This window comes from Dermochelys coriacea, chromosome 23 (genome assembly GCF_009764565.3).
Source record: "Dermochelys coriacea isolate rDerCor1 chromosome 23, rDerCor1.pri.v4, whole genome shotgun sequence".
Taxonomy (NCBI): domain Eukaryota; kingdom Metazoa; phylum Chordata; order Testudines; family Dermochelyidae; genus Dermochelys; species Dermochelys coriacea.
This window is the reverse complement of record NC_050090.1, coordinates 6,461,803-6,474,667: the sequence shown is the minus strand read 5'-3', so window position 1 is coordinate 6,474,667 and position 12,865 is coordinate 6,461,803. Positions and strand designations below refer to the sequence as shown.

At 44.4% G+C, this 12,865-nt stretch overlaps 2 protein-coding genes across 2 annotated transcripts; both read right to left on the bottom strand.

The window, feature by feature from the left end:
* Positions 1 to 11,263: 11,263 nt before the first annotated feature.
* LOC122457315 (zinc finger protein 3-like) lies at positions 11,264 to 11,968 on the bottom strand (the record flags this gene model as incomplete). The annotated part of the gene is made up of 1 exon (XM_043501668.1): positions 11,264 to 11,968. A coding segment is annotated over one exon (576 nt), but the record flags the coding sequence as incomplete, so codon positions are not given.
* Positions 11,939 to 12,489, bottom strand: LOC122455424 (zinc finger protein 22-like). Its single transcript, XM_043501704.1, has one exon. It carries the CDS (start codon positions 12,485 to 12,487, stop codon positions 11,969 to 11,971), a length of 519 nt encoding a protein of 172 aa, XP_043357639.1. The 5' UTR covers positions 12,488 to 12,489; the 3' UTR covers positions 11,939 to 11,968.
* Positions 12,490 to 12,865: the final 376 nt, after the last annotated feature.

The following is a 12,865-nucleotide window of genomic DNA, read 5'->3' as shown; positions in this document are numbered from 1 at the left end:
GTTGCCTGAAGTGTTTCGTAAATCTGCTCAGGTTTACAAAGGCTGGTGTAGATACACTTTCCCTTGATGAAATGGGGAACCAAGTAATAAACTTGCACTGCTCGTCTTGAGTGCCTGCCACACACTGAGTGCAGCAGCTTGGAAGGGAGGGAACATCGCACCCATTGCAAAGAGCAGGAATGGGTGAGTTCTAGGTGACTGTACGGTGGACGGGCTAATGTCTTTTATTGGACTACTGTTGGTGAGCAAGACAAGCTTTCCATAAGCCCCCCCTCTTTTAAAAATGATGGGACCCTGGCCCACAGTCCCCCCTGTTCTGGCACCCCTTCGCTGAGTTGCTCCAACATCAGCACAGCAGCGGCAGGTCTTGGACGAAGACATCAAGCAAAAGTGCAGAGGCATGCAAATGCCATAGACAATTAAGTGGCACAAAGTCCAAAGAAGGAGAAAATGAACTCAGGGACGCTGGAATAAGCAAAGTTTCTCATTAAAACTCCTTAAAATTGATTTCCTACTTTCACTCAGGGATGTGATGCTACATTTTAGCAATCACTGCAACAGCAAGTGACAAATCCCTATTTGGAAATATATCTCTTACTTCTTCTTCTATGTGTTTATTCTCCTAGCCCTTCCACACACATTCTCTCTTTCTCTGAGGCTCCATTTTCCCAGATGCCATTGAAAATGTGCATTCAAATAATTGAAGCAGCAGAAAAGATAAAACCCCCAGCACTGGAGAACAGACAAGCAAAAGCCTGAGATATCTAATGTAGTCCCCACCCCTGCTCCCCTTTCCTCCCTGGAGTTTTACCCTGCTACAGTCACTGCAGCTCTGATCATCATCTGTCGCACAGAAGCCCTAGCCAACAGAAAAGGTGTGAATGTAAGCAAAACGTGTTGTTTGACCAACAGGATTCCACAAAATGCCATCACAAACTGGCTCTAAAATAAGAGGAAGAACAACAATTTGCTTAGCAATAATTGATCAGTGAAGAGTGAGAAGGTGGTGGTGGTGTGAGAGAGGAAGAAATCACGAGATCATAGGTTAGGGAGAACAACAGCAGCAGCACTGTGGTGTGTAGCAAGGATGGGAGGAAGATACACACAACCACACACACTACTACTCAGTTTCTTGTGAGGCTATAAATCAGAATTATGGACAAAATAAATGCTGAAAGCCTGTGTCGTTTTAAGAATTGTATAATAATGTACAGTTCAAAAGGTCCCCAAATCACTCAAATATACTACATGTTAAACTCTGTTAGGCAACATGGTTTAACGTGTAAGTCTACTTTTAAACACCCTGGTAGGGCTAAAATATCTGTTAAGCTTTCCTGCAGTACAGCACATTTCTCCACAAGCTTACACCAACCAGTTTACAGTCATTGTCTGTATTGCTTCATATGGAAACATTCAGACACAGATACACGGTGACATTATATTTGTCCAATCAGCTGCACCCATTGTATTTTATAAAGCAGCCCAGTGCAAATAACGTATTGCTACTAACAATAATAAAAATAAAACCAGCTGCCGTCTTACCTTAAACATCAGCGAAGTAAACTCCGGTACCTGGACTTGGCACCATAAGCGTCAATGATTTGCTCAGGGTTAATGTCGCTGGTAAGGTCACTCTCTGTATGCAGTAAACACAAAGCTGACAGTCTCTCTTGACCCACTGTGGATCGTCCCCAGCGTGTGGCAGGAAACAACGTCTCACGTCCAGCTGTGCCAGCAGGTTCAGGGCCAATTTCAACAGTTTTGTAAAATTTGGATAAAATGTTGAAGCAGCTGCCTGCAGTCTCTCCAGCGTGATCTCTGGCAAACCCATCCTGAACCAACTGCAGTTCTGTGCGAGCGAGTGTGGAACTGATTGAAAGGGCCCTTGCATATTGACGGAGCAGCCCAGCAATGCCACATCTGGATCATATGTTAGCCCTGCATCTGCGCTTTCAGCTATTTCCATGGATTGGGACGAAAACCTGCGATTACATTCACCTAACAGTGTGTCCAATACAGGAAAATTCAGCTGTCAGCCCCATTTTTCTTTAGCGCTCTCCTTTTCATTTGGCTGATAGTCTCATTGTCTGAGTGTGCTTGTAACAACTGAACAGTCAAGGAAGGCTATTTTTTTCATGGGTCATTTATAAGCATACTTTTCATCTACATCGGGGTGACAGGGACATCTTGCAGCTCACAGAACTTCTGGGCTTCCTCCCAAACATCATCCCACTTAGTGCTGGTTCACACACTAAGGCATTGACACTTCTCTGACATACACTGCAGGCCTGAGAAAGTGTCGTGTCTTGTGGCTGCAGAGCTTTGTGTACTACGTGACTCATACTAAGAGCATGCTAAAAAAGGATCAAGCTCACAAAAATCTATTTTCTGCACATTCTTCTACAAACCTGATGCTTCAATAAATCTTCGGTAGGGAGGCGCTGACAGTCCCAACAAACGGTTAAGAAGTGTTCTCATGGAGTTTTTTACAGCAGATACATTTTTCCATCTGCATGCCCATCTCGTGTTACTTAAAGTACACAATCCCAATTTCACTCCAAGGGTCTTCTGGGCCTCCAAGTAAACATGGTGCGTGCCATGCTGTGAAAAGAAGGTAAACAAGCCCTCTAGAGTGTAAAAATATCCTGTTGCTGTTTACTTTGCAAGCCTTAACTAAAACCACATTTGATTTATGAGCCATGTGGTGTGTATATATAGCAGTGGGTTGATCTTGCAGGATTTTTTGCTGTACTCCACTTACATGACCTGTCATAACAAGAGCACCATCGTAACACTGTGCTACAACTGGCAATTTTGCAATCCCCGATTCTTGTAAAAACTGCTTAATGTTACGATAGATGGCATTAGCATCCTTTTGCTTAGAGCAATCAACAAATCCTAGAAATTGTTCCTTTATTTCCAGTTTTTCTGTGTATCTCACACAGCCTGTCATTTCTTCCTGTTTAAAACTACGTGCTTTGTCAACAAGAACAGTAACAAACCCATTCTCCTGAGCTTTTGGAACGATTGTGCTTTTCACAATCTCAGTAGCAATTTGTAAAAGCTCGTTTTGAGTTCCATGGCTGATGAGACTGAAAGAACCCCTCTTTTTTTTTTTTGGCAAATGTTTCATCAGACTTTGAAAACAAATTGCATAATTCCAGAAAGTTTTCATGGTTTGCTGATTCTCTCTCATCATGCCCCTCACAATGCAATTTCTTGTTTAGCCAGGTAAAGCAGTATGTCGGTGATTTTTACAGCCTACTCTCTGTTTTCATGCAACGCCATCTTCTGAGAATTTGACAACCATGTAATTAGAGAGACCACTTCTTTTGACTGTTTGAAAAAATGCCACCTTTCAGAACACAGCTCATGTATAGTAGATCATACGTTTCTGAAGCTTTTTTCCTATATTTTCCCAGTCCCTTACTCCAGTGTATGCAGGGTCTTTCAAACCACTGGAAAACTGTCTGCAAGGAAAGTAGAAAACTGCATCTGCCTGCTTACTGTATTCTAAAAATGAAAATGTCTTGCAATACTCTGATGTAAATGAATGACGGTACTGATCAAAAGCAGTTTTTGGATACTCAGGTAGAGGTTCTGATGGCCCTATTGCAGTTGTACCAAGGTCCAAAACAGGAGATTTAGCAAGGTTGTTGCTGTCAGAAACCACAGTACTCTTAGTATAGATGTAGTTTGGGGTGCAGGGAGGGGCATAGCCGCCCCAAACAGAGGCGAGGCATGGGGGAGGAGGGTTGCACACCAATCCCCCCCACCATTTCTGTGAGCACTGAGCTGTCCTGAAGGGCTTTCTCTGCTTGTCCTGAGGGGGAGGAGAAGGGGCTTTGTCATTCCCATACTGCACCCTCCACATCCTCCCTGGCACATTTCGGCTTGCAGGACGGAGCAGGATGGAGCAGCTTTTCCCCTGTGCTCAGCTGGGGAACAGCTGATTGTGGCAGGTGGGAGGCGCTGGAAGGGAGCGGGAGGAGTTGATCAGCAGAGCCACTGGCGGGGGGGGGAGAGACGCTGGGGGGATGTGGGGAGCTGGCTGCCAGTGAGTGCTAAGCACCCACTAATTTATTTTCTGCGCCTATGCCTGCAGCATGAACCCCCTGAGCCCAAGTCAGCTGGCATGGGCCACCTGTGGGTTTTCCTTTGCTATGCAGACTGAAAGAGAGTGAGCGCTCTCTGACATGTGTTGTTCACCCACAAGTGATAAGGGTTTTTTGTCTTTTATCACTTTTTTGCATGAGTTCATTCAAGAGTGTAGTGTTTGTCTGGGTTCACCCACATAGTTATAGGGCCAAAAAGCTGTGGAAAAAGCTGAAGTACTCAAAGCTTTTTTTGCCTCGGTCTTCACAGACAAGGTCAGCCCCCAAACTGCTGCATTGGGCAGCACAATAAGAACGTAAGAACATAAGAATGGCCATATTGGGTCAGACCAAAGGTCCATCCAGCCCAGTATCTTGTCTACCGACAGTGGCCAATGCCAGATGCCCCAGAAGGAGTGAACCTAACAGGTAATGATCTAGTGATCTCTTTCCTGCCATCCATCTCCACCCTCTGACAAACAGAAGCTAGGGACACCATTCCTTACCCATCCTGGCTAATAGCCATTAATGGACTTAACCTCCATGAATTTATCCAGTTCTCTTTTAAACCCTGTTATAGTCCTAGCCTTCACAACCTCCTCAGGCAAGGAGTTCCACAGGTTGACTCTGCGCTGAGTGAAGAAGAACTTCCTTTATTTGTTTTAAACCTGCTGCCCATTAATTTCATTGGTGGCCCCTAGTTCTTATATTATGGGAACAAGTAAATAACTTTTCCTTATTCACTTTCTCCATACCATTCATGATTTTATAGATCTCTATCATATCCCCCCTTAGTCTCCTCTTTTCCAAGCTGAAAAGTCCTAGCCTCTTTAATCTCTCCTCATATGGGACCCGTTCCAAACCCCTAATAATTTTAGTTGCCCTTTCTGAACCTTTTCTAATGCCAGTATATATATCTTTTTGAGATGAGGGGCCATATCTGTACGCAGTATTCAAGATGTGGGTCCACCATAGATTTATATAAGGGCAATAAGATATTCTCCATCTTATTCTCTAACCCTTTTTTATGATTCCTAACATCCCTTTTGCTTTTCCGACTGCCGCTGCACACTGTGTGGATGTCTTCAGAGACTATCCACCATGACTCCAAGATCTTTCTCCTGATTAGTTGTAGCTAAATTAGCCCCCATCATATTTGTATGTAGTTGGGGTTATTTTTTCCAATGTGCATTACTTTACATTTATCCACATTAAATTTCATTTGCCATTTTGTTGCCCAATCACTTAGTTTTGTGAGATCTTTTTGAAGTTCTTCACAGTCTGCTTTGGTCTTAACTATCTTGAGCAGTTTACTATCATCTGCAAACTTTACCACCTCCCTGTTTACCCCTTTCTCCAGATCATTTATGCATAAGTTGAATAGGATTGGTCCTAGGACTGACCCTTGGAGAACACTACTAATTACCCCTCTCCATTCTGAAAATTTACCATTTATTCCTACCCTTTGTTCCCTGTCTTTTAACCAGTTCTCAATCCATGAACGGTTTCAGAGTAGCAGCCATGTTAGTCTGTATTCGCAAAAAGAAAAGGAGTACTTGTGGCACCTTAAAGTCTAACAAATTTATTTGATCATAAGCTTTCGTGAGCTACAGCTCACTTCATCATATGCATCCATGAAAGGATCTTCCCTCTTATCCCATGACAACTTAATTTACGTAAGAGCCTTTGGTTACGTAAGAGCCTTGTCAAAGGCTTTCTGGAAATCTAGGTACACTATGTCCACGGATCCTCCTTGTCCACGTTGTTGACCCCCTCAAAGAACTCTAATAGATTAGTAAGACACGATCTCCCTTTACAGAAACCATGTTGATTTTTGCGCAACAATTTATGTTCTTCTATGTGTCTGACAATTTTATTCTTTACTATTGTCTCAACTAATTTGCCCGGTACTGACGTTAGACTTACTGGTCTGTAATTGCCAGGATCACCTCTCGAGCCCTTCTTAAATATTGGCGTTACATTAGCTATCTTCCAGTCATTGGGTACAGTAGCTGATTTAAAGGACAAGTTACAAACCATAGTTAATAGTTCCGCAATTTCACATTTGAGTTCTTACAGAACTCTTGGGTGAATGCCATCTGGTCCCAGTGACTTGTTACTGTTAAGTTTCTCAATTAATTCCAAAACCTCCTTTAGTGACACTTCAATCTGTGACAACTCCTCAGATTTGTCACCTACAAAAGTCAGTTTAGGTTTGGGAATCTCCCTAACATCCTCAGCCATGAAGACTGAAGCAAAGAATTCATTTAGTTTCTCTGTGATGACCTTATCATCTTTAAGTGCTCCTTTTGTATCTCAATCGTCCAGGGGCCCCACTGGTTGCTTAGCAGGTTTCCTGCTACTGATGTACTTAAAAAACATTTTGTTATTACCTTTTGAGTTTTTGGCTAGTGGTTCTTCAAACTCCTTTCTGGCTTTTCTTATTACATTTTTACATTTAATTTGGCAGTGTTTATGCTCCTTTCTATTTACCTCACTAGGATTTGACTTCCACTTCTTAAAAGATGCCTTTTTATCTCTCACTGCTTCTTTTACATGGTTGTTACATTTTTAGTTCTTTTACTGTGTTTTTTAATTTGGGGTATACATTTAAGTTGAGCCTCTATAAAGGTGTCTTTGAAAAGTGTCCATGCAGCTTGCAGGGATTTCACTCTAGTCACTAAAAGAAAAGCGTACTTGGGGCAACCTTAGAGACTAACAATTTATTAGAGCATAAGCTTTCGGTGAGCTACAGCTCACTTCATCGATGCGTGAGCTGTAGCTCACGAAGCTTATGCGCTAATAAATTTGTTAGTCTCTAAGGGTGCCACAAGTACGCCTTTTCTTTTGCGAATACAGACATAGCACGGCTGCTACTCTGAAAACTCTAGTCACTGTACCTTTTAAATTCTGTTTCACTAACCTCCTCATTTCTGCATAGTTTCCCCTTTCTGAAATTAAATGCCACAGTGTTGGGCTGTTGAGGTGTCCTTCCCACCACAGGAATATTAAATGTTATTATATTATGGTCACTATTTCCAAGCGGGTCCTGTTATAGTTACCTCTTGGGACCAGATCCGGCCCTCCATTCAGGACTAGATCGAGAATTACTTCTTCCCTTGTGGGTGCCTGTACCAGCTGCTTCAAGAAGCAGTCATTTAAAGTATCGAGATTTTTCTCTGCATTTCATCCTGAGGTGACAATGTCCCGTCAATATTGTGATAATTGAAATCCCCCACTATTATGAGTTTTTTATGTTGATAGCCTCTCCAATCTCCCTTAGCAGTTCATCGTCACTATCACTGTCCTGTCAGGAGGTCAATAATAGATCCCGACTGTTATAGTTCTTATTAGAGCCTGGAATTACTATCCATAGAGATTCTATGGACATATGGATTCATTTAAGATTTTTATTTCATTTGATTCTACATTTTCTTTCACATATAGTGCCACTCCCCCCCCTCCCCTGCACGACCCCTTCTGTCCTTCTGATAGATTTTGTACCCCGGAATGATTGTGTCCCATTGACTGTCCTCACTCCACCAGGTTTCTGTGATGCCTATTATATCAATATCCTCCTTTAACATGAGGCACTCTAGTTCACCCATCTTATTATTTAGACTTCTAGCATTTGTGTACAAGCACTTTAAAAACTTGTCACTATTTATTTGTCTGCCCTTTTCTGATGTGTCAGATTCTTTATGTGAATGTTTCTTGTTTGATCTGGCCCATACTTTATCCTCTTCCATCCTCTCCTCCTGACTAAAAACTAGAGAATCTCTATCAATAGACTCTCCTCTAAGAGAAGTCTCTGTCCGATCCACGTGCGCCTCTGCAGCAATCGGCTCCCCCCCCCCCGCATCTCTTAGTTTAAAAACTGCTCTGCAACCTTTCTAATGCTAAGGGCCAGCAGGGGGAATATGGGGAGGAGGTGAGCAGCCCTCTGTGGAGAAAGAAGTGGTTCGGGACTATTTAGAAAAGCTGGACATGCACAAGTCCATGGGGCTGGATGCGCTGCATCCAAGGATGCAGAGGGAGCCATTATCTTTGAACCTCGTTGTGATCAGGGAAGGTCCCGGACAATTGAAAAAGGCAAATATAGTGCCCATCTTTAAAAAGGGAAGAAGGAGAATCCGGGACCTACAGCCCTCACCTCAGTCTCTGCAAAATCATGGAGCAGGTCCTCAAGGAATCCATTTTGAAGCACTTGGAGGAGAGGAAGGTGATCAAGAACAGTCAACATGGATTATGAAAGGCAGTTATGCCTGACCAACCTGATTGCCTTCTATGATGAGATAACTGGCTCTTTGGATATGGGGAAAGTGGTGGACATGATATATCTTGACTTTAGCAAAGCTTTTGATATGGTCTTCCACAGTATACTTGCCAGCAAGTTAAAGAAGTATGGATTGGATGAATGGACTATAAGGTGAATAGAAAGCTGGCTAGATCGTCAGGCTCAATGGGTAGTGATCAATGGCTCCATGTCTAGTTGGCAGCTGGTATCAAGCGGAGTCTGACCTGGGGCCAGTTTTGTTCAACATCTTTATTAATGATCTAGATGATGGGATGAATTGCACTCTCAGCAAGTTCGCAGAGGATTCTAAGATGTGGGGAGAGGTAGATATGCTGGAGGGTAGAGATAGGGTCCACAGTGACGTAGACAAATCGGAGGATTGGGCCAGAAGAAATCTGATGAGGATCAACAAGGACAAGTGCGGAGTCCTGCACTTAGGACGGAAGAATCCCAGGCACTGCTATAGGCTGGGGACCAACTGGCGAAGCAGCAGTTCTGCAGAAAAGGACCTGGGGATTACAGTGGACAAGTAGCTGGATATAAGTCAATAGTGTGCCCTTGTTGCCAAAAAGACTAACGGCACATTGGGCTGCATTAGTAGGAGCATTGCCAGCAGACCAAGGAAAATGATTATTTCCCTCTATTCAGCACTGGTGAGGCCACACCTGGAGTATTGTGTCCAGTTTTGGGCCCTCCACTACACAAGGGATGTGGACAAATTGGAGAGAGACCAGTGGAGGGCAACAAAAATGATTAGAGGGCTGGGGCACATGACTTATGAGGAGAGGCTGAGGGAACTAGGGTTATTTAACCTGCAGAAGAGAAGAGTGAGGGGGGATTTGATAGCAGCCTTCAACTACCTGAAGCGGGCTCCAAAGAGGCTGGAGCTTGGCTGTTCTCAGTGGTGGCAGATGATAGAACAAGGAGCAATGGTCTCAAGTTGCAGTGGGGGAGGTCTAGGTTGGACATTAGGAAAAACTATTTCACTAGGAGGGTGGTGAAGCACTGGAATGGGTTACCTAGGGAGGTGGTGGAATCTCCATCCTTAGAGGATTTTAAGACGCAGCTTGACAAAGCCGTGGCTGGGATGATTTAGGTGGGGTTGGTCCTTCTTTGAGCAGGGGGTTGGACTAGATGACCTCCTGTGGTCTCTTCCAACCCTAATCTTCTATGATTCAATTATCTCAAAACATTTGTATTTACCTAAAGTTAAGAAATGGTTTTGAGGGATCAGCATCCAGGTTTCTGGGGGGGGCCCACCTTTGATCTAGGTGCTGGGGAACTTAGCTGTCAAATCCTTGCCCAAAGAAAGCTTCCTCGGACTGTTCTTTCACCTAATCTTTATTAGCTAACTTCAAACAAAGCATATAACCTCTAGTGACCCCTAATGGGTCACCAATTCTCCTACTTTCAGCAAAACTACTCATTATCTCTTACCATCAAAACATTTTTATTCATAACTAAACTTACATCCTGATGGTGTCAGAGGTGCTCAAGACCAAGTTCGGTCGTCCAAACATTCCTGCTATTCTTACAATACAGTCACTTCTTATCCCGTCCTCTCATTCTGATAGCAAAACAGAAAACATGCAGTTATTTGGCCTTGCCTCTCAGGGCCTAAGATTTTCCTAGCTATGTCATGTTTTGTTTTGAGCTGGGAGTGGCTAATCATACAAAATTGCTGACTGCAGTACTGTCAAATTCTGGGGTAACACACAGGAATATCAAATTCCAGGGTAACACTCCAGCTCTCTGAAGTCCCATTGTTCTCTCCTGGGAGGGCTCATAGGGGACACTTTGAAAAGAGGAACCAGCCAGTCAGAGCAGAAGCAGCAAAATAAGAGATTTCTGGAGATTCAGAGACCCTTTTTTGACTGGGCTTCCTCTGCCCTGTGCTGAGGGCTAGTTTGAACCCTCAGTCCTACCTCTTTCACCTCCCTCCCGATCTCTTCACCTCCCCGTCACTTTTCTTACCCTGTTCTCCACACCCCTTCCCACCTCATCCCATCCGTTCAATGTCCCTCTCCCTCCCCTTTAGCTGGTCACATTGTAATTCAACCCAGCAAAAAGAAAAAACAGGGACATTAACATGCCAGTTGCTGTCCTCACATTGTTCGCTCTGCTGGTACGGTCTACCCTTCCCCTGCCCTGCCTGGCTGGCTTGTCAGCTCTTCAAGCCTAGGGCTGTTCAGTGTTTGTACAGCACTTAGAACAACAGGGACACGGTCTGTGTGACTGGGGCTTCTAGGGCTAAGGTTATATAGACATAATAGTGATTAATGAATTGCTCCCCTGCATGGTTTGCTACTTTGCTGTTACCGAGCACTCCCAAGTTTAAACTCCAAAAACATGTACGAAAATTATCAATTTTTAAGGAGAGAATGTAAAAAAAAATGTCACTGCTTCCAGGCTCCTTCTGCAGCTCCACACATCACTTAAGATGGGGATCAGCTGCCTTGCCCGGGCCTAGGGATGCAATGTGCCTTGAAAACACAGCCCTGGAGCGGGGGTATGGAGATGGACCATTCTGTGTGGCTCAGTAAAGCCCCTCGGCCTCTACATTCTAGATTTGAAAACACTTTGGAAGGCTCCCCCAGTTATGAGGTAACTGTTATTCCCTGTACCCCTCCCTATCCTGGGTATCCCTTTTGCCATTATCTGGCCGTGCATCTTCCCTTTTCTTAACACCAGCTCCTACTCCCTGGCCCTGACTTTGCCCACCTGTCTCCCGTGCCTCCACGTTTGACCCACCTGCATAGTAAGCTTGCTTCCCCTACATAAATTCTGCCCAATGCATCCAGTGAATGCATCCGATGAAGTGAGCTGTAGCTCACGAAAGCTTATGCTCTAATAAATGTTAGTCTCTAAGGTGCCACAAGTACTCCTTTTCTTTTTTCTGAAATTAGAGAATTTTGTTATGGTGTTTCTCTCCATGGTAGCTTCTCTGCTGGTAAATAAGGGCTGAGCTCTGATGGATGCATTTCCCACACTCAGAGCATTCCTAGGGCCTCTCTCTTGTGTGGATCCTTTGATGTTTAATAAGGTGTGAGCTCTGACTGAAGGTTTTTCCACAGTCACAGCATCTGTAGGGTCTCTCTCCTGTGTGGATCCTCTGATGTGCAATAAGGTGTGAGCTCAGAGTGAAGGTTTTCCCACACTCGCAGCACTCATAGGGTCTCTCCCCTGTGTGGATCCTCTGATGTTTAATAAGATCTGAGCAGTAAATGAAGTTTTTCCCACAGTCACAGCATCTGTAAGGTCTTTCTCCTGTATGGATCCTTTGATGTGTAACAAGGGCTGAGCTCTGACTGAAGTTTTTCCCACAGTCAGAGCATACATAGGGTCTCTCTCCTGTGTGGATCCTCTGATGTGTAATAAGGGCAGAACTCTGGGTGAAGTTTTCCCCACACTCGCAGCACTCATAGGGTTTCTCCCCCGTGTGGATTCTGTGATGTTTAATAAGGTCTGACTGGGAACGGAAGTTTTTCCTGCAGTCACAGCATCTGTAGGGTCTCTCTCCTGTATGGATCCTCTGATGTACAACGACGGCTGAGCTGTGATTGAAGGTTTTCCCGCACTAACAGCATTCATAGGGTCTCTCCCCTGTATGGATTCTTTGATGTGTAATAAGGTTTGATCTCTCCTTGAAGCTTTTTCCACACTGATGGCATTCATAGGGGCTCTCTTCTGTGTGGATTCTCTGATGTGTAAGAAGGTGTGAGCGCTGAGTGAAGCTTTTCCGACACTGACAGCATACATAGGGTCTCTCTCCAGTATGGACTCTCTCATGTCTAATAAGGTGTGAGTGGCTGTGGAAGTTTTTCCCACACTCAGAGCATGTGTTATTTCTCTCTCCTACAGGGATGCTCTGCTGGGCTTTGGTTTCCTTGAGACCCTTCTGAGTTCCCTCACAATTAACAGATTTTCCAACTTTCTCCCTTGACTGGTTTTCCTGCCACTTCTCTGACTTGTGCTGATGCTCACAGGCTTTTCCCTGCTCATGACTCCGGGACACATTTCCTTTGGATCTGACTGCATATGGTTGTATTTGCTCAGCCTCTTCCCGCTGAGGATTCTGCTCCTCCTCACTCACCATCTTGCCACCTGCCGGGACAGAGGAAAAGAGACACCTCAGAAAAAGATATGGAAAAGTGGAGAACAAACAAAAATAACAGCCAGAGAGATGGGGGAACATATTAGGGACTGCATTCCCACAAACTCTTCCCCACAGACTAGCGAGGAGGGGATCAATTCTGCCTCCATATCCCACCCACACATTCCAGGGAAGAGGGGGAATGGAGGGAGCTACTGCCAGGGGTCAGTCAGGAAGGGTAGAGAGTCATGAGCAATATGTAGTGAGACAATATGATGCCTGCTAGGAACAATCCTGAACTTAGAGGGTTCACAAGGGCTTTGCAGGGAAGCCCAGCTGTTCCCTGCCGGCCCTGGCAGGTTTTCAGCTGGTTTGAATGAC

What these genes read in the sequence shown, in the direction of transcription:
- LOC122455424 (XM_043501704.1), bottom strand. Translation starts at nt 12,487, where the DNA reads ATGGTGAGTGAGGAGGAGCAGAATCCTCAGCGGGAAGAGGCTGAGCAA.